Source organism: Periophthalmus magnuspinnatus, chromosome 11 (genome assembly GCF_009829125.3).
Source record: "Periophthalmus magnuspinnatus isolate fPerMag1 chromosome 11, fPerMag1.2.pri, whole genome shotgun sequence".
NCBI lineage: Eukaryota > Metazoa > Chordata > Actinopteri > Gobiiformes > Gobiidae > Periophthalmus > Periophthalmus magnuspinnatus.
In genome coordinates, this window is record NC_047136.2 from 13989218 (window position 1) to 14014652 (window position 25435).

General features: G+C 36.7%; 2 protein-coding genes across 2 annotated transcripts; one reads left to right on the forward strand and one right to left on the reverse strand.

Annotated features, from left to right (window-relative positions):
- Window positions 1–819: 819 nt before the first annotated feature.
- On the reverse strand, window positions 820–13348 carry flot1a (flotillin 1a). Its single transcript, XM_033975011.2, has 13 exons — window positions 13231–13348; window positions 12809–12859; window positions 11495–11570; window positions 10816–10906; window positions 10381–10524; window positions 7821–7940; window positions 7622–7717; window positions 7386–7538; window positions 6848–7029; window positions 6284–6329; window positions 5977–6114; window positions 5002–5166; window positions 820–2847 (listed from the first exon to the last, which is right to left on the reverse strand). Exons 2-13 carry the CDS (start codon window positions 12849–12851, stop codon window positions 2827–2829), a joined length of 1275 nt encoding a protein of 424 aa, XP_033830902.1. The 5' UTR covers window positions 12852–12859; window positions 13231–13348; the 3' UTR covers window positions 820–2826.
- Window positions 13349–14928: 1580 nt separating this feature from the next.
- On the forward strand, window positions 14929–25323 carry LOC117378413 (tubulin beta chain). The gene is made up of 5 exons (XM_033975010.2): window positions 14929–15065; window positions 19922–20030; window positions 20617–20727; window positions 21202–21446; window positions 22727–25323. The coding sequence occupies exons 1-5, from the start codon at window positions 15009–15011 to the stop codon at window positions 23537–23539; spliced, it is 1335 nt and encodes a 444-aa protein (XP_033830901.1). The 5' UTR covers window positions 14929–15008; the 3' UTR covers window positions 23540–25323.
- The last annotated feature ends 112 nt before the right edge of the window (window positions 25324–25435 follow it).

The following is a 25435-nucleotide window of genomic DNA, read 5'->3' on the forward strand; positions in this document are numbered from 1 at the left end:
ATAAACGTAGAAGAATCCAAATACATAATACTGTTTTGTAGTTGCCAGTTATGTTTAAATAATTGCCATTTTCAACTGTAAAATATTTTGAAATCTATTTTAGCCTTTATTTTGAAATGACTTCCTGTGGTTGACATTGTACTTTCTGCTAACTGTACACAGATGTCACCATCATAGCTTGGTGCATCCATGTCTATTATGTATTTAGAGTAATTCTGTTCATGTTTTAAGAAGTGTACATTTTTGATGGTTGAAGAAAATAAAGATATAAGCTCAATATTAAGCTCAAAATAAAAATACAGTAATACAAACTTAAATGCATGGGTAGGCCTACCGTTTCATGACACATATTGTATTGGCAATTGCTGTGTGTAATTCAGAGGGCAGGCTAGGATTTTATATTGGTTTTATATTATGTGTTGTCTATGGGGGAAGTGGATAATTAAGTTTACAGATCAAGTTATATTTTATTTTATTTTATGCCTACAAGAAAAAGCTAATCATGTAAATCTTAATGGTCAAATTACCGTAATAAGACACAGAGCCAGTCATAATGTGTTTGTTTTTTGTTTTTTTTATTTCTTGACAGCCACCTGCAGCACAATCACACAATAAACAGGACAAATAAAAATGTGTCCATTGCCTGTTGAAGTATGATAAATGTGGCATATTGTTGTTAGTGAATTATAAATCTGAATTTGAACAATGCTTCAGGATTATATGATATATATCAAACTATTTCACAATTCATACCTGCCAAAATAGACAATTTAACATAACAAAAATCACATTTGTTCTTGAAATCTACAATAAAGCTCCATTGAGAATATATTACATCCAAAAATATCTGGATCCTACATTTGCTTCCTTTGTGACATCAAAGTTTATACGTATTTATATAGGTGAAAATAAATAACTTAGCTTCAGAAAAATATACAGTCATTGTGGAAGTTCTTGTTTGTATCATGCAGAAAACTCAGTGAGGTGGATTTGTTTGGTAAAAAAAAAAAAAAAAGAAAATAATTTAAACATAATTCAGTAGAACACTGAAAAATAAAAATGTGATAATTGTTTTATGCCGAGGTAGAGGGTTACTGTGATAAAAGGCTGGCAGCTATATTCAGTTATAGTGCTTAAAGGTGCACTATGTAACTTTTCAGGTGGAGGGTCTGCCACATGCTTGTCTTCGTTACTTTGCTCAGAAAGTGCCATAGTATAGCATTAAAACAAGCCGATTACACCACAAGAGCAAGTTACAGGTCAGATCTGCGAAGAGGTGACCCCGCTCACAGTACGAATGCAATTTTTCAAGACAGATCTGTAGTTGAATTATTACAAGATGACTTTACTGCCATGCTGTGAAACATTTCAGGCAAAGAAGTAACATCTCCATGGAGACAACCAGGTGGCGGACCTTCCACCAGAAAAAAAAGTACATAGTGTACCTTTAACTTGCCAGTTTAGTCAGGGATTTGAATTTATTTCTAGCTAGAGGACAGTTAACAACACATTATTTTAAAACTGTCAACGCTACAGAAATTATAGTATACGCTTTTTGCTGCATATGCTACAAGATCCCACACTTATTTTGTTGTTTAGATACTTAAAACATTTTTAAGTGACACACAAAACGGGAACAGTGTAAATTTATGAGAACATAATGCATTACAGCAAAAATATTATGAAAATGATGAGTGCTTGTCTTAAAATACCCAATAATACTTTCACAATATTTAACAAGACGATAGGGAAATGCAGATTACAATTTATAGAGTAAGTAAGAAAAGATATATAGTATTACGAGGCTATTTGCTAATATTTTTGTTTTAAATTTACCACTGAATATAAAGCACTATAAAGCTGAAGCCTCTTGCATACAATTAGTGCTACAAGCATTAGTAAATAGAGCTTGAACCTTCCACACTTAAGTTGCACTTAGGTTAGTCAGCAAGGCAGTGGATAGAGACAGTAATGAGAATACAGTGTACATACTGAGACAACACACCTGGACAAAACAGTGAAGAAATAGTATAAAAATAAAACAAATGCACAAAAGTGAGAAAATTAGGTACAGAAATAAATAAAAAAAAGTTTTATCAAGAGAGGTTAAAAACAAGATCTCTTTAACACACCACTATTAGGAGTGCACAATATATCGCAAAACAAATGATATTGTGATATTAACTAAAGCAATATCTATTTTGACTTTAGGTGTAATGATTTTAAGACTGAATGATATTGCCTGTACATTTTATTAGGCATTTTGTTGGATGAGAACCATAAAAAACCAATAGATTGAGGCAGACAATTTTATTCAATAAGGGTGGTTGTTGGATGAGAACCAGAGGGAAACAACTGTCTATGATTATACTAGGCAGTTGTTTTTCTGTCATGGTTCAACATGTGTCAGAGAAGGAACTAAGTGGGCGGGGCTAACAGTCCATTCTGAAACATGTTTTTTAGTCATGGGAACATGTTTCAGAATGGACTGTTCATTTAAATTTAGTTTTAAATGGACTCAACCAACTGCTTCAAAATGTATAATACAATATCGCAATAACAACATTTTTCCATATTGTGCAAACCCTAACTCTTAACATTTTGCTAGTCATTTAAACTTGAAAAAATTATGGTCTTGTAAAAGGACAAAATTGCATTCCTCCTACAAGTGATAAGTGAACAAGTGATGAAGATATATGTGTTTGAAACCTGAGAAACCTAACAGCTACATATATTTAAGATAATTATTGTAGAGAAATCATTAACAGAGATGTAAGGAGAATTTGAGAGCAGATGAGGCAGTGGGGTAGTGGAGGGTTATTGCCCTTAACCAGTGCGAGAGGTCACCTACAAAACAAGAAAGATGAATTAGTTATCCATAGCTCCAGTAATTTAGTATTTACAAATAAAACAAAATGCATAATAAAATAATAAGAAGAAACCAGGGGGTATCTAAAGCAAATAATGTTTGTATATTGTTTGTCCTAAACTGTAATGTGTCTTTGAGTAAAAGCGCAACGTGTATTATTTTTTGTTTTAGCAAGAATTGTATGAAGTAGCAGGGAAGAGGTCTACATAACATACAGCTGAAACCAGACGTTTCCATACACTATATAAAAAGACACATATGCTTTTTTTTCTCACTGTCTGACATAAAATCAGACTAAACTTTTCTTGTTTTAGATCCATTATTAGGATTAGACAATTTTTCATTGCTTTCTTCAAAGTCAGAAGTTTACATACAGTAAGATTACTTTGACTTTAAACAATTTGGGAACAACCTGATGATGATGTCATGCCTTTGGAAGCTTCTGATAGGTTTCTTGACAACATTTGAGTTCATTACAGACACATCTGTGGATGTAACTGAAGGCACACCCAAAACATTGCTTCTTTGTGGGAAAGTCAAAAGAAAAGATAAAGAAAAGATAAGATATCAGGAAGAAAATTGTGGACATGCACAAGTCTGGTTCATTCTTTAGTGCAATTTCCAGACGCCTGAATGTGCCACGTATATTTGTTCCAACAATTACATACAAGTATAAACACCATGGGAATGTCCAGCCATCAAACTGCTCAGGAAGGAGATGAGTTCTGTGTCCCAGAGATGAACGTGCTTTGGTCCAAAATGTGCATATCAAACCAAGGACAAAAGCAAAAGACCTTGTGAAGATACTGGCTAAAGCTGGTAAGAGTGTGTCATTTTTCACAGTAAAAAGAGTACAGTACTGACATGGGCTGAAAGGCCACTGTGCCAGGAAGAAGTCATTACGCTAAAAGAAACATAAAAAAAAAAACAGATTACAGATTACAACTGCACACAGGACAAAGACCAAAGACATGTCCTGTGGTCTGACGAAACGAAAATTTAACTGTTTGGCCACAATGAGCATTGTTACATTTGGCAGAAAAAGAGGAAAGCTTGCAAGCCTGAGAACACCATCCCAACTGTGAAATATTGGGGCGGCAGCATCATGTTGTTGGGTTGTTTTGCTGTAGGAGGGACTGGTGCACATCATAATATAGATGGCATCATGAGGAAAGAACATTATGTGGAAATACTGAAGCAACATGTCAAGACATCAACCAGGAAGTTAAAGCTTTGGTGCAAATGGGTCTTCCAAATGGACAATGACCCGAAGCATGCTGCCAAACTGGTTACAAAGTGGCTTAAGGATAACAAAGTCAGTGTTTTGGAGAGGAAGGTGGCCTGCAAACTTGGCTCAGTTACTCCAGTTCTGTCAGGAAGAATGGGCCAAAATTCGTGCTAACTATTAAAACAGTTTAAAGGCAATGGTACCAAATACTAATGAAATGTATGTTAACTTCTAACTTTGAAGAAAGTAATGAAACGTTATCTTAAAAAAATCCTCTCATTCTGGCATTTAGCAAACAGAAATAATTTTGGTAATTCTAACTGACCTAAAACAGAAAAAGTTTAGTCTGATTTCATGACAGACAGTGAGAAAAAAAATATACTTTTTATATAGTGTATGTAAAAATCTGGTTTCAACTTTAAAAGCATAAAGATTACATATTACATATTATCATTAGTACCAACATTTTTTTTACTGACAAATTCTAGGTATCATACAATATTATACCAACTGAATCTCATCCTCTCCCCTCCATCATATTCTGTGTAGTTGTTTAGTTTAGTGTTATTAAGGAGTCATAAATATTATCCTTAGAACGCTGCAAAATGTAGATACTATGAAGCATAATATCATACTATTACACCATCGTAATCTCAACCATCATATCGTGTGTAGTAGTATTTAAGGAGGAGGTACTTTACAATGGGGTATTAACTGCTAACACTTAACATATTTAGTTCACTATATACATTCACTATATACATTTCATTGTTCTAAAAATGCTATATTTGCAGAAAACAACAACAACTGACCATGTTTCACTTTTGTTTTTGACACTGAGCCTCCCCTCCCTTCCCTCCACGCTAAGTCACTCCCCTTGCATAATACCCCCTCAGTAATTAACCTGTGAGATGGTGACTCCGGTGAGTTTCTCCACAGCATCTGGGAGACGCGTCATGATCTCCAGCACCTCTCCGGACAGTTTAGCCGCGCCCACGTCCCCATTTCCACTGGACACCATGGTAACCTTATGGGCCTCACACAGGGGCTTACTGATTTCCCCTGCAATCTAAAGGAAAAAATACCAATCCATTTATATTTATTAACCTCTGAAACCCTGAAGTTTCCTGTTTTAGAAAAAAAATGTTTTTAAATCTATTACCATTTTAAAATATGAGTTGTTTATATTGCATCTTTGAGCTGCATTAAGAAAAACAATAATAATGCCTCACATTAGGACTAAGATGTATGGGAATTTTTTCATATTAAAAACAAAAAATGGTCTTGGAATGTGAATTTTCTGAACATAAATGAGACATTTAAAACAAAACAAATAAAAAATCTAATTTCTTGGCTTGGATTGGGCCTCTCGATTATACACCTAAGATGGTCACTGACAATTAGAGCACAGCCTTACCTTGGATTTAAATAGTACCTTTCAAGACAACCAAAGTGCCTTACATTGCATCATTAATTCATACTCAGTGGTGTTAAGATGCTATTGTAGCCACAGCTGCCTGGGATAGATTTAAGGAAGCAAGGTTGCCAATTTGCACAAGCTGCCCCTCTGACCATCACCAACACTCACACACCACATTATATTTATACTAGGAAAGATGGGTGAAGTGTCTTGTCTAAGGAGGTACCTGATATATTCCCAGTGGTCTCCTATTCAAACACTAACCAGGCCCAACCTTGCTTAGCTTCAGAGATCAGACTAAATTGGTCATTGACATGGTGATATTATCCAGGTAGTTTCCTTTTTGGATAATAAATTCAGTTCTACATATTTCTAATGTACAAATGGGTTTTGTATAATGGAGTAATCTGGCCTTAATACTATGCTGATTCAGCACTATAAAAAGTATATTTCTCTCACCAGAGGCAGTTTCTCCAGCAGCATGTCAACCATGGCTCCGTCCTTGTACTGTTTAAAGGCCTCTGCTTTCTTTTCCATCTGCTCAGCCTCAGCGCGACCTTTGGCCTCTAGAGCGAACGCCTCAGCCTCCCCTTTAATCTGAAGGAAAACAAATCCAACACCATCCTTTATCAGTGCAACAGGAAAGTACCAACACTACTCAACATAAAAGGCTGAAATTTGGATTTATGTATAAAAAAAAACAAAACAAAAAAAACATAACTAAAACTAAATTTTTTGTTTAGTTTAGATTTGGGATAAGACTCACCCTGATCGACTCAGCTTCAGCTTCAGCTTCCATGATCAACTTGAGACTGATCAAGATATAGAGAAAAAGACAATATTTTCATTATATATATATATATATATATATATATATATATATATATATATATATATATATATATATATATATATATATATATATATATATATATATATATATATATATATATATATATATAATTATTTTATCTTTTATTTTATTGAAAACCCTATATTCTCCATAAACAACGTATTAACACATTTTTTGCACTCTGAGTCCCCCCTTCCTTTGCTCCCCATGCTAAGACATGTGCTCCCCTTCAGAGCAACAAACAGAATCATACTGGTAACCAAAAGGAGGGTTCAAACATGGTCAAGAGATCGCTAAACTACTCAAATATGCATGGGATGGCATATAAAACCTCTTCAGGCATGTTTTTGATGAGAGAACAACATGAAAACATGGTAGAAAGCTCCAATAGGTTGATATTGCATAATGCCTCCTCTTTCATAAGAAGTCTGTCTAAAGTTCAGTTCTTCTAAACCATTAACCTTAGACTCATCTCACCGCTGCGCTTCGGCCAGTTTCTCGAGGCGGTATCGTTCGGCCTCTGCAGGTTTCATCACTTTGGCTTCGAGCTCTTTCTCCTTCCGAGTGATCTCCTGCTCCTGAAGAGTGATCTGCTGACTCCTCTCCACCACCTGAACCTGCATCCTCTCCTCCTCTATGCGCTGCTTTGTCTTTGCCACCTGAGGAAAACATATGTAAATGAAATAGCATTAGTAATTAAGTATTTAAGTCAAGATTATTCAACATTTTTCACACAACAGCTGAAATTTAAGATGTATTTTAGATAAGATAGATAAGATAGAACTTTATTGATCTGAAATTAACTTGTCATGGCAGGTCTTAACACATATATAGTGCAGGTATATCTTGAAAAGTCTGAGTGACCAAGGAAAAGATCACAACTTGCATTTTTGAAAATATATTGACACATCACGTAGTCAATTTGCATTTAAGCACAAAATGAAAACACTTTATCCAAACTATATAACATATTTTTAATCTAAAATAAATGTACACCTCTTTCACATTATTTTACCTGCAGTTGGTACGCCATCTCGGACTCAGCTTTTTTAGTGTTAACTTCGATGTCATAGGCTGCCTTCTTGAGTTCATAGTCCCTCTGAGCTTTGGCCATTTCAATCTCATTTTTATACTGAGCTGAGATCTTGGCCTGCATGGCATGAGCTTCCTAAAATGTTAAGAGAATTATAGATATATTTATATGAAACAATAAACATGCAATATTCCATATTATTTTTTCCATTGTCTCACTCTGATCACAGAATCCCTCTTGTTTTGCGCCTCTCCAATTCGAGCATCTTTCTGGACCTGAGCTGTGCGCCCTTTACCAAGAGAGTGCAAATAATCCTATAAAGAACAAGGAACAATTGAAAATCAAAAATCATTTATATTAAAATAATCTTTAAATAATATGATTTTCCATAAAAAGTGCATCTGCAGTTGTATGTACTTGGTCATCGTGTACGTCTTTGAGTGTGTAGCTGACAACACTGATGCCCATGTTGACCAGGTCCGAGGAGGCCACTTTGAAAACCTGCTCAGAGAACTTCTTACGGTCTTTGTAGATCTCCTGGAAACAATAAATTATTATGAACTACAAATTTTTCATTGAATAATAGTACATTGAAGTGTTGTTGTTGTTGCTAAATAGTAATAAAGTAGTAACTAGTCATAACAGTAACAGTAATAAAAATGGTGGTAGTAGTATTAGTAGTAGCGGCAGTAGCAACCACAGTGATAGTAAAAAATTTACGTCTCACTTAGACTGGACACTCAAGCAAGAACCTGAGGCTCTGCTGTGCTGTTGCAATCACCGACAGCACGGCGTGGCGTCTGAGCTCCTCTCGTATTTTGTACTATACAGCAGTGGTCCCCAACCTCCGGGCCGTGGACCGGTACCAGTCCGTGGATCAATTGGTACCGGGCCACCGGCCTTCCAAGAAATAATTTTTTTCGTTGTATTTATTATCTGAGTCTGAAAAATCGTTTATTTTGAAAAATGACCGGATTCTCTCGGTTACATTTCCGTCACTTGAGCGCCGACAACTTAACCACTTAGCGTTCCGACGGCCCGCCCGCGTTACACGTTACAACTTTACAGCAATGTACGTGTATTTCTGCGTCACCCACACAAACAATCTACACATCAAATGAAAGCTACGGCATTCATCTTTCTGAATGTGTAAACCATTTACACCTCGAATCTCCACAGTGCTGACAGGAAAGCCGTTTTTACAGAGAAGTCAGAAATGTGGATTTGGACTTCACTTACCTTTGAGCGCTCTGGTTCTGTCAAACATCAACATATTCACACAAAGTTGGTCTCATTCGTTCCGTAAAGGTCCAGAGAATATAATTCAGTCAAGAAATTATGTCCACAAAGGAAGTTAGAGCCTCCATGTCCAATCTGCTGCAGGAAAGTAAAATCTGTTCCGTCACTTCCGCGTAAAAACACGAGACTGGATATAAAGATCCGGGCGTAAAATTACGCGCGCGTATTGCGTAATTTTACGCAGCAGTTTTGCGTTTTAAACATGACGAAACGGACAAAACAAAGGAAGTACGCAACCGAGGACACTGTGGATGGTTGTACAAGTTAAACTAGAGGCATCTGGGACCCGGAGCGGTTCGTGGAACCGAGTGAAGATCTCATGATGGACTGAGGAGTAGAGGGACCTTATGTTTTGATGGACTGGATGCTGTTCCTGATCGGTAAGCGTGGTTTATTCTGCTATTAACTTAATTGTGAGTCAAATGTGTATCATGTGTAATCATTAGCATTAGCATTAGCCCCCGGTAGTCCACGGTAAAATTTTCAAGCGTTGGCCGGTCCGCGGTGATAAAAAGGTTGGGGACCACTGCTATACAGAATACTTGTGCCACTGGACCTGAGCTGCACATTGTGCAGTCTGAGCCCAGGGTTAGAATTATTCATCTTGTCTTCCTAATAGAAGAGTTATGCCATGTTAATGTGCATGTTGGGTTTCAAATTGGGAGATTTCCTCGAGGTTGGTGTTCGTTGACCCAATCTGTGTGACCTCTGACCTATGTGACCTGTGTGTTCTCTGACCAACAACTTGGTGCAGTATTGTGCATTTTTAGGATTTATCCGACGTCACATGAAAGCAGCATTAGTCAAGAGATGGAAGTTACAGTCCAAGTCCAGTAGTAATAATAGTACTTGGCCCACAGAAACAAAGTGAAAGTCACCTCCAGCCTCACTCTCTAAAATCTTCAAATCAGGCTAGAAATCTCAGGGTAATAATGGGGTAATAATTGACAGCTACATCAAATCAATAACATCTGCTGCTTTTTATCTAAAAAACATTGCAAAAATCAAAGGTGTCCTGTCTAAACTAGGAGAGACTTGCAACTTGAACTTGAACTATGCATTCGCAGTGGGTTAGACTACGGTAATGGAGTGCACAGTGGCCTGTCTAAACGAGCGGTAAGACAGCTGCAGTACATCCAGTACTTTGGTGCTAGGTCTTTCCATGGCCTAGCACCAAAGTACATCTCTGATATGTTAGTGCCATATGAACCATCTCACACTCTGAGCCTTCAGGGACCAGCCTCCAGCTAGCATCTGGAGCCAGGACTAAACATGGGGAATCAGCGTTTCAGTTTTATGCAGCTAAAACCTGCGACAGTCTTCCTGAAGATGTGAGACAGGCCTTTACTTTGACCATTTTTAAATCCAGGGTTAAAATGGTTCTGTTTAGCTGTGAATATGACTGAAAGGTTTTTACTCTGCAGTTTACTTTTTTAACGTTAATTTTATGATTATTTGATTATTTATGTTTTGATTTGTTTGTATTGTGATTTTAATGTCTTTATTATTTTGTAAAGCACTATTAATTACTGTGTACAAATCGTGCTATACAAATTAACTTGCCTTGCCTAGTAGTAGTACCAGTGGTAGTTATAGTTGTAGTTGTAGTAGCACTAGTAGTAGTAGTACTAGTAGTAGTAGAAGTAGTAGCAGTAGCAGCCGACAGTAGTAGTATCACCTCCACAGTGAGATGAGCAATGATGGCACGTTGATGCCCCTCCAGAGTTTCCAGGGCAATTTGAGCAATCTCTGGCTCAGACTTTCCCATGAACATCTGGCAGGCCGCAGCCAGCATCTCCTTATTCTGACCCTGGATCTTCATCTGCAAAAAGAAACAGAGGAAACGGAAATTTGTGGTGAGAAAGATCTAAAAGTAATGCAAGTTAGCTAAAAAGTACTGTAAACTCATACATAATGTTCATTCAAGTTGCTAATATAAATTCTAGTTTGGGACTTTTTTCTATTACACTTCCGAATTGTTATTTATTTATTTAGTTTTACCTTTATTTTATTCGGAAGTCCTGCTGATACAAACAGGACATAATGCAGTTTACTAACACCACACTATATTCCTCCTGTAAATATGTCCCCATTTGCCCTGTCCCTCACTGACCTGCGCGATGCCAGTCACAGAGATAGGGACTCCATGCCGAGTGTAGACCTTATCACTCTTCACGTTCAGAGTTAGAGTGTTCAGAGAAATCCTGAGGAGACACGAGACAGAAACATAGACAAGTATTGATTTGGACAAATGCATTAAGGGGTTGCAATGTCCACTGTGCAGAATGATTATGCATTTGGACGCTTACGAAAACCTTTTCATAGGAGAAAAACAAAAAAAAAACCAAAAAAAAAAAAAAAAAAAAGGATAAAAGCCTGATAGGGTCCATTCTACGACTACACAACAAATCCAAAGTGCAACTTCAAATCAGAAAAGCTGCAATTATTTACGTAATCACTGAAATATTTAGTCTATTATTTGTTTAATTATCAAAGCACAAATAAATCACTGCCCTACACAAATGAAGAAATGTGTTGGCAAAATTAACAGGCTGATGTCAAAATAGCATGTTTAACAATAAATGTATGCTTTTGAATGTGTTTTCTGTGACTGAATCTTCAATAATATATAGATAGCATCAATCAAAACATAATTATCAAATCTTATCTCAATGAATCACAATTGTACTTCTTAACAAAATGGTGGAGTTTTGGTTGATTATGGCAGCAGCTGACAGCCACATAAAGAGATGTAATAAACTGAGGATAATCTCATAACGTCCTTAAATCACCTTTGGATCTGCTGGATGCACGGGAAGACAAACACTCTTCCTCCAGCTATCATCAGAGGAGGAGATCGACAGAAACCTGCAGAAGGAAATACGCAAGATTATATAAGTTCATTTATCCTATTTTGTTTTATTATAGCTTTAAAAATGAACTAGTAGCTTAAAGGTGCACTGTGTAACTTTTTTGATGTAGGGCCTGCCACCTGCTTTTCTCCATGGAGTCTTTACTGTTGTCTATCCCCATGGAGACATGTGGGTGACACCACAAGTCTGTTTTTATGGTATTTTTGGGCAATAAAAACACTGATAATAAATAAATGCAAGATAGATATTTTTGGCCATACTATGGAATATTCAAGACAATGCACACTCAAAAAATGGGCATAAGCAAATGGCAGACTGCCCCCATGACAGTTACACAGTGAGTCTTTAAATAGGACTGCGACTAGTGTTGTCACGATACTAAAATTTCGATACTAAAGAATAAACTTGATACCAATTCCGGTACCACGACAATGATAAAAATATTCTTTATTTAAACAATAGAATGTGATATTAAACATGAATTCATAATACTTATTTTATATTACCCTGTGGCCTTATATCTGTGTAATCCCTCAGTCGTCCAGGTAAGTTCCATGGTGCTCCATGGGCGTATACTAGTCTATATAGTCTTATACTTGTTCTGGCAGAGCTCAAGATCATTCTAAAGCTAGGTTAAGGTTAAGGTTAATTCCTGTCCTGTGAATGTGCTTTTTAATATCGATACTTGCTCAAGCTTCGATACCAGTTTTAGTATCGATTAGTACCTGATTTTCAATATTTTTGACAACCCCAGCTGCAACTAATGATTATTTTATCAGTCAACTAGTCAGAAGTTTGTTTTGTTTTTGTTTTGTTTTTTCCCGATTAGCCAATGTCAAACAATTATTTGTATTTTCAATGTTTTTTTGTTTTATTTTTCAGTTGTTAATGAAATAAACATCAAAAGAGAGAACATTCATGAATAAAGTGTATCATTGATGAAAATCAGAAATTGTGTATTTTTTTTTACATTTTGATTGTTATAATAAGGTCTTTTCATATTGTGTTTTAGAATCTGCATAGTTCAAACCAACGTCAATTAAAATAAAACACTAACTAAATTAAAGTAAGATTAAACTATTTGTTGTCAGCTGGTTATGATTAGTCATGTATGCAGTCTTTTTAAATACAGGTATTGTGCATGTGGAAACTGTGGTAAAGATTGCGTTATATTGTATGTAGTTTTTAAACCAGGTTCAACCCATAAAATGAGTCTATGTTATAAAGCAGCACCTGACACCACCATCGCTTCATTGGGACCACAGGTGTAAAACATCTTCCTGGCTGAAAAAATGAAAATTGACATGTTAATTATAGAGTAAAAATGAATACCTTTTACGTCTATTCCTGGCAACAATAAGGACCACTTTAATTACGACAGGGAGGGGCAGAGGATAGCGCAGGCAGCGGCAATGCCTCAAATATAATTTAATAAACACGAAGCGCAGCAATAGAGACACACACACTGCTGCACACAAGATACAAGAAAAGTAACAGTTTATAAGAGCAAAATATACAGAATCAGAATCATCTGACACAGAATCATCATTTGCTTGTTGCTAGCAGGTTGTCATCCATATTCTGTCTATTTTAATGCACGATGCACTTTGGACACTTTTTTGTCTAATGAAACCACAATATGGTCAAATACTCACCACCGCCGATCAAGAAAAGAAAGGACGAGAAAAAGCAGGGATTTCTTGGAATTATTTGGGTATTTTTGGGAGGAATAAGGGTTTTTACTCCAATGTTATCCCCGATGATGACCACCGTCTGACGCTACCACAATAAATACAGCGCTGCTCATCTGCGCATGCCCAGTGTCACACATGACAGAACAGCGGCAGCTGGTGGAGCAATAAGGAAGTGCGAATCGTTTTTTTTTATTTTTATTTTTTTTTATTTTAGAAGGACACTAAGGGGCTATGCATGCTGTATTTGTAATATATATTTCATTTAAGTACATTGAAATTGACATATTATGCTAAATCAACTTTAATGAGTTTTTAAATGTGTAATAATCATCATCATCTTTCTCAAAGTTGTATTTTGATTGATTGGCTCATGTATGTCTAAGTATTCCTGTATTGTCTTGAATGCAGAAAATTCCCGCCGCATCCCTGTACTTAATGGCAATTATCTGGGAAAATAAGACTCTGAGTGAGACACATAGGATTCTAAAAGGTCTGCAGTTTTAATTGGTCCCATTTCTATTATAAAGATGTTTTTGATCAGTATTGCGTGATTTACAATGGACAAATTGTAAAATAATGATCTATTTATGTCAGTTCAATACTAAGTAGGCTACCTGAAAAATGAATAATGTCTTCTTTAAATTTGCTATTAAAGTATCATTGCAAATATGTTCAAAATCATACAATCAATAGCCACATTATGTACCATTTTGGTCTATTTATAAAGTCATCACCTCATAAGATATGAGCAAAAAATCATATATCCATGATACTTACCAGCAGAAAATCATGTTTGAAAGAAAAAACAATCTCAACATCGCCACATTGACACTATTCACAAACAGAATAAATGCACATTGAGTCTATGTAAATCTCCTCTAGTCTCACACAGCAGCAGAGGTTCAGTGTCGCATTAAATGGAGAGTCATACATTGCAACATGGATGTTAACTATCAACCAAGTTAGTTAGTTAGTAAACTTGTAAGGGATCATTTCATATGTATTTATTTGTTCATTGATTTAGGTTTTTGTGCCGGTTCCCAGCCAGGATACCTTTGTATCAAATATTTGAAAAATTTTAAAAAATACAGGGCACATACCAGGGTAGGAAGTATAACCATAGATGTCTATATAATATTCCCCCTCTGGAATTTAGGCCATATTGCAAAGGTAAACTGTATCCTGGTGTTGAGCAAGTGACTCATTATCAGACCTATAGCTCAGCAGCTCCTTTGTTATCGTTGCTCCAGATCTGATTGTGTCCACAACAACCCCCAATTACAGGTAAGTTACTGAAATGATTATGACTACTAGATTATTACAGGTTTATATTTGTGTTATGACAACCCAACACACCCATATTTTATTATTCGACTATTTACACTGCCATCAAAAACACCAAACAGAAATATTTCTTTGTCTTTAGGTGTAATCCTGCATAAATACACAACTTCCAACGGGGAACTAATGATGCCAAACCTGGCACTCCCTCTGCTTTTCCGGTCCTTGTATCAGAGTGGAGGAAACCCTTTACATTTTATCCAATCAGAGCAGAGACTGAAGCGGTGGAAGCCAATCAGAGCAGCGAACGGGATGACTGACAGTTGGTGTAGTCCCGCCTCCCCCGGACTCCGCTCAGGCTGCACCTCGCTCCAGTTCAGCCGGTGTGAACCATCAGCAGAGCAACATCCCATCTCTCTTCTCTTTGTGCTTAAATAACTAACTTTCTACATCTCATCATGAGGGAAATCGTGCATATCCAGGCAGGCCAGTGCGGTAACCAGATTGGTGCCAAGGTAAGAACACACTTTATTAGTCTTGTTGAGTTTGGTTTTGGAAAATTGCAGTAGTTTGCATTGGATAACTTTTACAAAGAGAGCCATGGGTGAATAAATGCACGTTTATAAGCAGTCTATAGCATTATACTGCTAAATTAACTCTTTCCTGTTCACCTTTCCAGTTTGTCTTTGGTTTACACAGCTTTTTTACTTAATATATAGGCGTAGCAAAAATAATTGTAATTTAATGATGAATATTTCTTAAAAACAAAGAAAAAAAGTACATTTGTTTGTGCATCTGTTATAGTTATTTCGGTATTATTATTGGGAAAATCTACTTCTCCACTTGGACTATTAGTTTATCTTTTTAATTTATTTTCATATCACTTTGCCTTGCCTATAAGTTATCAAATAGCAGGTCAATGGGTTCATATCAAAATACTTGATGCTTAAAAGCTTGTAAAATGTTTAGCCTACTGAAAAAGCAAAATTTCGTCAAAAAGTGCTTTCTTATTGAAATACTCTGATTGTAATTTAAATGTGTCTATTGCCAAAACATAGACTGCCTGTCAGACTGGAGTCACTGATGTGTAATAATGAGCCAGCTGCTGTCTTGGCTGCCTGGTTTGAGTTGGCCCTTTGTCCCGGAGAAAGAAACAAAACACAAAAGTTGGGAAAAGAAAGAGTTGATTTAGAGTGCTGATGCAGTGGAGAGAGGGAGGGAGCGAGGGGGAGAGAGGGAGAAAGGGAAAAAGGGTTGGAGAGAGGTAGAGAGAGAGGGTGAGAGGGAGAGATGGAGAGAGAGAGATGGAGGGGGCGTGATAACAAAGTGGTCCACTGTCCACGGCCCTAAATGCACAGATAAGGTCATTTAAATCTCTGCATTTTCACACACAGCTCATCAAATACTCCCAATGTCCTACTACTGACCATGAAAGGATACTTGTACAATGTTGATTTTAATCTTCTTGTCTGGTTAAAATGAATCCAAATGTTAAGAAATAGAAAGCATTCAGAACAGAGTATATACTGACAAATTAAAGTAAATTTGTGTAACTTTTCTGCTAATTTGTGTAACTTCTCTGGTGGAGAGTATACACAACCTGCTTGTGTCAATGGAGGTCATTGTTTTGCCTGGAATATCTCACAGTATGACATAAAATTTACTAATCTGGCATTTATTAAACTACAGGTGTTATGATTTGATCTGTAACTTGGCCTTGTGGTATCACCTGTCTCCATGGAGATATATACATGTATTGCAATATTGTGGAACATATAGGCAAAGCAATAACATTTCCATTGAGACTAGCAGGCCATGGCGTATGTTCCAGTAGTGAGACAGTGCATATTTATACTGTGTTCACCCATTTTTTGATCCCGGCATGATCCAGTCCTGACTTGGTTTGATTCTGGGTTAGTTCTGGGTTTAGTCCCAATTTTAATTGTGAATGCAGTCTAGCTTTATAGATCCACAGGGGAAAATACTCTCACTAACTTATGTAACAGTTTACAGAATCTAAATGTAGATGCCTACATGACCATATCACCAGACATTATCACATAAACGTTACTAACATTTCATTTACAATACGAGTGGCCCCACTTTTGGACATAATAAAACTCTTCCAACCCACTCTCCACTCACACACTACAACACTCACTCTCTTCATTTCAGGCACTTGTTACTCACATCCATCACTCATCACAGATCACACATAGGGACAGGTTTGATTTTCCAAAAAATATTCTTTGGTCAGATGTGCTTATGTTTTTAGTCTAGCGCATGTAGTAAGTTCCACCGACTCGTTGATTTTGTAATGTTTATGTGATCGTGTGGTTCATATTATCTTATCTGAGTACAGTGACACATTTTCACTGAGGAGTGGCTGAAATACAGTGAATTATTTTTTAAAGAAAGCACAAAGTCATTTGTTCAACAATCAAAGGATTATTTATTTTGTACTGTCTTACTGTACAGTTCACTCCGGTTGTTACAATGAAATCAAGCATAAAAATAAAGTCATATGAGTGAAATTGTCATGTTTTTACCCTATATTACAGTGATTGTGAACAATTGTAGGTCTATGTAAGCCTGGCTCCTAAGGGAAGGATGCATGTTGTGTGAGTTATAGCTGCCTTTTAAATCACTTTTTAGAGTCTCATATATATATACATCTTGGTTGAGTTAAAAGCCCAACTCATGAGGTCTAATCATGAGTCATGGTCTCCTCCTTTTTCTTTCTCCATTTATCTTTTTAAGGAGGAAAGACACAAAGAAAGCCTTCACAATACTGGGTGATTCATTTTAGACCCCATAAAGAACAATCCTATACAGTCCTTCCTACATCATAATGAAGAACATTTTCCAACTAGTCCAACTTTCTATGCAGTTTGTAACATTTACTACAAGATAAATCAGTTGGTTGCCATCAGACTGGCAGAAGCTCAGTTGGTGCTCATCCTTTGATCTGAAGGTTGGCAGTTCGAATCCCATCCTCAACATAAACAAATTCGCTGGTGGAGTGATCAGATCCACTGACTCACAGGTTGGCAGGGCGATTACACCTCCCACACATGGATGCTGCCGTTGTGTCCTTGGGCAAGACACTTAACCCACCTGCCTCATACACAATGTGTGTGTGAATTTGTGAGTGGTTCCTTGATAAAAAAAAAAAAAAAACCCAAAACAAACACTTTGAGCGCCTTGAAGATGGAAAAGTGCTGTATAAATGTGCCCCTTTATCATTTGATCAATAATAGCAAAAACTTGAACTGTTGCCATAGCGATTACCAATAAAATATTATATATTCTGAATAGGAAAAAGTCCTCCAAATTTTGCATATAACAGGAAGCTGAAAACCATTAATAAGAGAAAAGATACACTTATAAACCCAGACCCGCACCTTAGACTCTGTTCCACTCTTCAAATCCAGACTCAAAACTCACCTGTTCAGACTGTCCTATCTCTTGTAACCAATCACACATCTTTTATCAATCAGTTTTTTGTCATGTTTTATTGTATTTGTATGTTTTTATCTAATTTTTTATCTTGTTCAGTGTCCTTGGGTGTTTTGAAAGGCACTTATAAATAAAATGCATTATTGTTATTATTATTACTGAAGCCAAATAAATTAGGTTTGTTGTATTCAGTTAATAATGCAACAGATGGAAAACAGGTAGATGTAATATGTAAAAATAACAAGCTAACTAAGTATAACACTTAATTAATAATTTGACAAAGTAACAAATTCATCTTATTAGAATATGTATATACCTAATTGTAACTGTACAACTTCTGGGCTCTGATTACTCCACTGAAAACAAATGCAATGTTCTACTTTTTGATTAAGGCAACACTTTAAATTTCTCCTTACATTTTCTTGTCAGTTTTCTTCTTAAATCAGGACCAAGCAATTTGTCTGGACGTGGCTGATCTCTTAACAGTGCACGCACACTTCCACACACAGACACTTCCACACACGCACATATTGCCCGGTGCAGATTAGGGTCAGTGGGCTCAGCTGGTGGTGCAGAGTCTTGGCATCGTGTCCTGTCAGGAATGAGGCCGCCTGAGGGAGCTGAGGAGAAATTAGATCTAGTGTACAGAGTATCCACTTGTTTAGTTTGTGTGTGTTTGTGTGTGTGTGGGTGTGTGTGTGTGTGTGTGTGTGGGGTGTGTGTGTGGGGTGGGTGGGGTGGGGGGGGGGGGGGGGGGGGGGGGGGTACTGTAAAATAAACCACGAACATAAAGACCTATAAGTGTTGACCCCTGAAACATTACACTACAAATTCAAATTTTAATCAGGTACTTTTTAAGCCTCATTTTTGGCCAGTCAACCTTACTGCAATTGAAGATATTATTTGTAAATATAACACAAAAAATGAAATTTGAAAGTCTGTTGGTGTGTCATTGAGCAAAACACTTCATCTATCTTTTTTAATTTACTCTACTGTGCAATGTTTTATGAAAAGGAACAGGGAGGGCATCTGGCACAAAAAGAATAGGTTGCATTGCATTTTAGTGATGAAGTTATGAAATTAATATTGATCTTATTTACTGCTTTATTTGTAGCAATATTTTGCTGGTCACTTACGATCAAGAAGGAGCACTTTAAGTCATCAAGTTCAAGTACTTCAGGTTCAAAGTATTTACGATACCCTCAGTCCATCTGCTGCAGTTTTTCCAGTGATGTGTGGCCTTATAATCTGTGAAAAACATGGTTAGCCACAGGGTAAACATTAGCCCATACATATTTCTCTCACTAATACACCAAAAAGTCCCAGTGCTGCTTTTAGTACCTCTTGTGACTTCAGGTAATCAGATGTTACTTGGCCTTTGGTAAAGTACAGTCACTCCATCACAAGGTTCTTCTTTCAGTGTGAAACAGGCCTGAAGTTACACAGTCAAGAGAACAGACATGTCTTTATTCAGAGAGGCCCGAGACTAAAGCTGTGAATGCGCAAACATGCTATCTAATCTAATATAAATGTATGTATATCTGAAGTACATAGAGACTTATACGCTGTATTTTTTAATCTTTGATATGTCCAGAACAGCATTTCTCATTTCACAAGTTAGTTAACCTTTTTAAATATACGATAATGATCCTATAGAACCTAAAAACACCATTAGCAGAGAAAGGTTTAAGGTCCTATATTTGGGCTGTCTCCTTCTCAAAAGCTCAGAGGCACATTCTCATTTATAAACCACAAATACTTCTCTGTGCTTTTAAAGATCATCCACCTTCACCAGACTCAATGTAATAATTTTAGAGCTCAAGTTGCTATTGTACTGTATAGCTCATACATGTATAGCACATTTACATTTTAAAAACAAGGAGTCAGCTATCTTTCTTTTATTTTTGTACAGTTCTGGGAGGTGATCAGTGATGAGCATGGCATTGACCCGACTGGGACTTACCATGGAGACAGCGACCTGCAGCTGGACAGGATCAGTGTGTACTACAACGAGGCCACTGGTGAGAAAATACAACAAATACTTAAGAATCTGACAGGTTGTAAACTTGTTGCTGTAAATACATATGTTTATACACACATACATACATACATAAAGGAAAATGAATTGGAAACTTACAACCTATGCTGTTGTATATGGTAACAGGATACACCAATCAATGGAACTCTTAAACAGCTGATGTCTTAAACGTCTTACACAGTGGTTCTGTCAACACCATCTACTGGACAACTGTCGGTACTACATACATCTACTGAAAGTACCAAAGGCTGTTTTACTCTTGCTATGACTTTTATATTGTAACTGGTTAGAATAAAGACCTTTAAAACATTTACATTGTATTCTATTTGAAACTATGAGGAAAATTTGTCTCACCATTATGCTACAAATAAGACAGACTGCATTCTCAAACATGCAAGTTATTACACCATCTAGTGGCAATGCAAGGCACCACACACTTACAAGGCTGAGTAGTGAAATGCTGAAGAAAAACAATTAGCAAAGTAAAGAGGAAAACTATTTTTTGCCATTTAATGTATTTAACCTTCATTATACAGTGAATGTGACATAATTTCCTCTCTGTGCTGTAGGTGGAAAATATGTGCCCAGAGCCATTCTAGTTGATCTGGAGCCAGGAACGATGGATTCTGTACGCTCTGGGCCGTTTGGACAAATTTTTAGGCCTGACAACTTTGTCTTTGGTGAGAATACAGCAAACATTTAAATATTTCAAGTTGTGAATGAATAATGCATATAACTTTAAAGAATTTGGAAAAGGGCTATTCATGGGTTCCAACAGATGCAAATTTTTCATCAATTTTTAACATTAGGATAACGTACTAAAGCTTTAAGAGGCTATAACTGACTTTCTTTATCGAAAATGTATTTCATGAAAGGATTTATAGTTCACAATGAGCTTTTCCACTATTCATGGGTTCCAGTGTGTTATATATAACAGGGTGCTCATGAAAAGACAGTCTGGTACTCTCATTGGGCTCTCCCTTTATAAATAAAGATGAATGAATGAAATGAATAGGTGCCATTTTTATTATGCATCCCATAGATTAATTGTTCATTGCTAAGATAACAGTCCTAATTTTTCATCATTCTGCAACCCATGGATAGTCTTGGCATGTGAGAAAAAGTTAAATTAAAATCTTTTCATTCTTCATAAGGACAAAGTGGTGCAGGGAACAACTGGGCAAAAGGTCACTACACCGAGGGGGCGGAGCTTGTGGACTCAGTTTTGGATGTGGTTCGTAAAGAGGCGGAGAGCTGCGAGTGTCTGCAGGGCTTTCAGCTCACTCACTCTCTGGGAGGAGGCACCGGATCAGGGATGGGGACGCTCCTCATCAGCAAAATCCGTGAGGAGTATCCCGATCGCATCATGAACACCTTCAGCGTGGTGCCCTCTCCAAAAGTGAGACATTATAAGATTCATTCATTCACTGCATATTTGTAATCACTTAATTACCATTATATCAGCATGTTTAATTGAGGGAGGGACAGGCAGGTACAAAGACTAAATAAATATTGTTGATTTTGTGGTGTATTCGGAAAATATCGTGGAATAATGGGTCTCGTCACTAATATAAATGATTATCTTCAACATTTTTTAAAACTGCATCAACTTAAGTATTGGTGTATTTGACAGGGGCACTCTATATTTGTAAACCTTAAGTAAATGTACCAGAGCAGTGTATTTTTTATCTGCATTCACTGGACAGATGTAATAAGCCACTTATAATATATTTTTTCTAGTATCCAAAAGTATATTCCACAAATATTGAATCTGATGATTTACATTAGTGACAAGGTCCATTATCTTGCTACTTTTCCAACTGCACCATAGAATCTGCATATATGGAGGTATTTAGTGATTAAGATTCGAGAAGTTAACTGGGGTTAGTGTTTTGTTTTTTATACCTGCTTTGATATCATAATTGTGTAATCCTGTCTCACACCTTTACCGGGCAGCAGCAGGACAACCTTAAAAAAAAAAAAAAAAATCAACCTTAATTGTAATCCACTTTCAGTATGGCTGTTCAAACATTTTATCTTATGGTTGTTTCCATGTGGGCGACTTGCTTCCATAAATATCCGCTGTGATCAATATGGAATTTAACAAAGGTAATAAAGATTCTGTAGAGTTCTCTGGTGCACACTTAAAATTCAGATTGGTTTTCCAAAAGCAAGAAACTCAATAACACCTAATAAAACTGTTTGGTAACACTGCAGTCGAGGTGAGAGATATATATGGACTTTATATCCATTTGAAATGTCCCGCAAGTGAGGCACTTTAGGCAGCTATTGTCGTAATTTGTCTTAAAATATGAAAAACATTACTAGTTCAGTTTAAATGATTTGCAGTGGTCTAAATTTATTCTTCACTTTCCTTATGTATTCCATCCTAATTGTTCATCATGAGGAGTTAATAAGTGCTTTTCACAGCTTTCAGAGACCAGAGTTTTGCCATTAAAGCTAACAACAACTAGCATGCTAATTGTGTTCTCCATGGTTCTGGGATGATAAAACACTTTATAATTAGATGCAGTCAACAAGCAGCAATCTAATCTGCTTTTACAATACATCTGTACTGGGGCAAAACAAATTATCATCATTTACATGGACAAAGTTGGGTCCCCTATTAAATGTGCAGTAATTGTAAAACTTGCTCTTATCTTTGTATTTTCCTTTCAGGTTTCAGATACAGTGGTTGAACCGTACAACGCCACGCTCTCGGTGCACCAGCTGGTCGAAAACACTGATGAAACGTACTGCATCGACAACGAAGCACTTTATGATATCTGCTTCCGTACTCTCAAACTCACCACACCAACTTACGGCGACCTAAACCACCTTGTCTCTGCCACAATGAGCGGGGTCACCACCTGTCTTCGGTTTCCCGGGCAACTCAATGCCGATTTGAGAAAACTTGCGGTCAACATGGTCCCATTTCCACGTCTTCACTTCTTCATGCCTGGTTTTGCTCCCTTGACCAGTAGGGGGAGCCAGCAGTACCGCGCTCTCACCGTACCAGAGCTAACCCAGCAAGTATTCGATGCTAAAAACATGATGGCGGCTTGTGACCCTCGGCACGGACGCTACCTAACAGTGGCTGCAGTTTTCCGTGGTCGCATGTCCATGAAAGAAGTTGATGAGCAAATGCTGAATGTTCAAAACAAGAATAGCAGTTACTTTGTTGAGTGGATCCCAAATAACGTCAAGACAGCGGTGTGCGATATTCCTCCACGTGGTCTCAAAATGGCCGTCACTTTCATTGGAAATAGCACCGCAATCCAGGAGCTGTTCAAGCGTATTTCTGAGCAGTTTACTGCAATGTTCCGCCGTAAAGCTTTTCTTCACTGGTACACCGGTGAAGGCATGGATGAGATGGAGTTTACAGAAGCGGAGAGCAACATGAATGATCTGGTGTCCGAATATCAGCAGTACCAGGACGCCACCGCAGAGGAGGAGGGAGAGTTTGAGGAAGAGGCAGAGGAAGACGCATAAGAAGGCAATAACAAAGAGTAAAAAACACTGCAATAATCTAGGCTAATATCTGCATTAGTTAAAAGAACATTAATTCTGACTGTTTAATTATTTCATAGATAACTTTTATAGTGGAGGATCTGTCACTTCTTTGTCTCCATGGAGATGTAGAATGTTCCACAGTAGTGTTGAACATTTATTTGATTACACGTGATTGTATACTAAAAAAAATTGAAACATTTTAGTTTAATGACATACTGTGGATACATTACAAGAAAAGCTATACCATCTTAATAGAAACAAGCAGATCACTGATTCACCACTAGAAAAGTTACACAGTGCACCTTTAAGGCAAAGCAATTGTATTTGTAGAGCTTTACAGAATGCTGCATTAAAATCATAGTACAAGGTTGATAACAATCTTAATCATGATCGTATTTGAAGGAATTTTGGACCAATTTAAGTGTTTTATTTTCTTATTTCTAGCCAAGCTTTATATTCTGAATTGAAGTAATTTTAACATATGTAGATATTTTTTGCAGTGCGGAAAAAAATACTTTTAAGTGATCAAAAACTGTACCAAAATTTGGAGAGTTTAAATGTTTGGAGAGTAACGCGTGACCAAAATAATGTTCCATGGCTTACAATTATGCCATGTATTCCACACAAAGAACCACTTAACACCTTCATGGCAGGAAAGGAGATTTAATCTTTGAATATTTCATCAAATTGATAATTGCACTTACAACAACACTGAATAAATGTGAAAAACCATTTTCAGTATTTCTATAGCAACAGGTAAAGCAAAAACATTGTACAATAGTAAAGCATATTCATCAAAATTGTGTTATTTTTTATTAAAATTTGACCATCCCTTGCAATTCTTCTCAATCTTTCCAGTTTGGTTATAGCTTTTGTGTTTTCTAATTTCTATTTGTGTGCATATGACAGGTTAAACTACTAATTTCTCTAAAACATAGTTTTAGATTTAAGATGGTACGAAAAAAAGTGTAGTTTATTGTAGTTTTGCAATTTTGGTGAAGGTTTTAATTTTACTTCCTGGTTGGACATGGGGCAGATGTGACATATGTAGAGGTATGTTACCTAGCAACCATAATCTTACCAAGGGCTAAAATGTGTCTAAATTACACAATAGTTATATGACAAATAGAAATAAAGGGCAATGCCTTTATTGTGTGCATAAATTGTCTCTACATTTTAGATGGAATGACAGTTGATGACATTTGAGGGCTTCTGTTTTAGGTCTCACCGCTACTTCCTGTATTTGCAACTTTTTGTTACTTTTCTTCTTAAACTGCCCCTTGACTGATGTAACATTTTGATATATATTTACTACAGGTACTATACCACCAAACCAAGTAAGAATTTGAAAAACATATTAATATGTCAAATGCATTTTAATGTATTTTCATCAAGATCTTTGATAACCATGTCCATATATACAGTTCAATTGTAACAACATAAGTAGCAGACAATTCTCAGACGCCAGCCAACGTCTTGAGATCTGCTTATGTTGATTTTATTTGATGTTTGTTTATTTCAACCAAGCTACCACAAAATATTCTGCTTTTTCATGCTTGTTTTTTACAATTACAAAATGTGCACATGTGACCCTATGGTCTAAATGTTTACACCTGGAGCCACTACAATATCAAACACACTGAAGCCACTTTGTGTTCAAGTGTGTGAGCGACTTGTTTGTATGTTTTTAAAATGCCTGAACACTTAAGATCCCAATGACTGTGAACTGTTAAAATGTCTGAGAGTAAAAGCATTTACAGTATAATTTGTTCAGCATTTCATTTTTTGTGTCAGTTGTGTTACCTCTTATATGTAAATAGCGTCATTAAAAAGCAAAGGGGCCATGTCGTTAAACCTCGTTAAACCTAAAGAAAA

Coding starts and splice junctions, on each gene's coding strand:
- flot1a (XM_033975011.2), bottom strand. CDS start 12,851: ATGTTTTACACCTGTGGTCCCAATGAAGCGATGGTGGTGTCAG. Junction 10,525..10,815: donor CTGTGACTGGCATCGCGCAG/GTCAGTGAGGGA, acceptor TTCTTTTTGCAG/ATGAAGATCCAGGGTCAGAA. Junction 7,539..7,621: donor AGAGGGATTCTGTGATCAGA/GTGAGACAATGG, acceptor TTAACATTTTAG/GAAGCTCATGCCATGCAGGC.
- LOC117378413 (XM_033975010.2), top strand. CDS start 15,009: ATGAGGGAAATCGTGCATATCCAGGCAGGCCAGTGCGGTAACCAGATT. Junction 20,031..20,616: donor GTACTACAACGAGGCCACTG/GTGAGAAAATAC, acceptor TCTGTGCTGTAG/GTGGAAAATATGTGCCCAGA. Junction 21,447..22,726: donor GCGTGGTGCCCTCTCCAAAA/GTGAGACATTAT, acceptor TTTTCCTTTCAG/GTTTCAGATACAGTGGTTGA.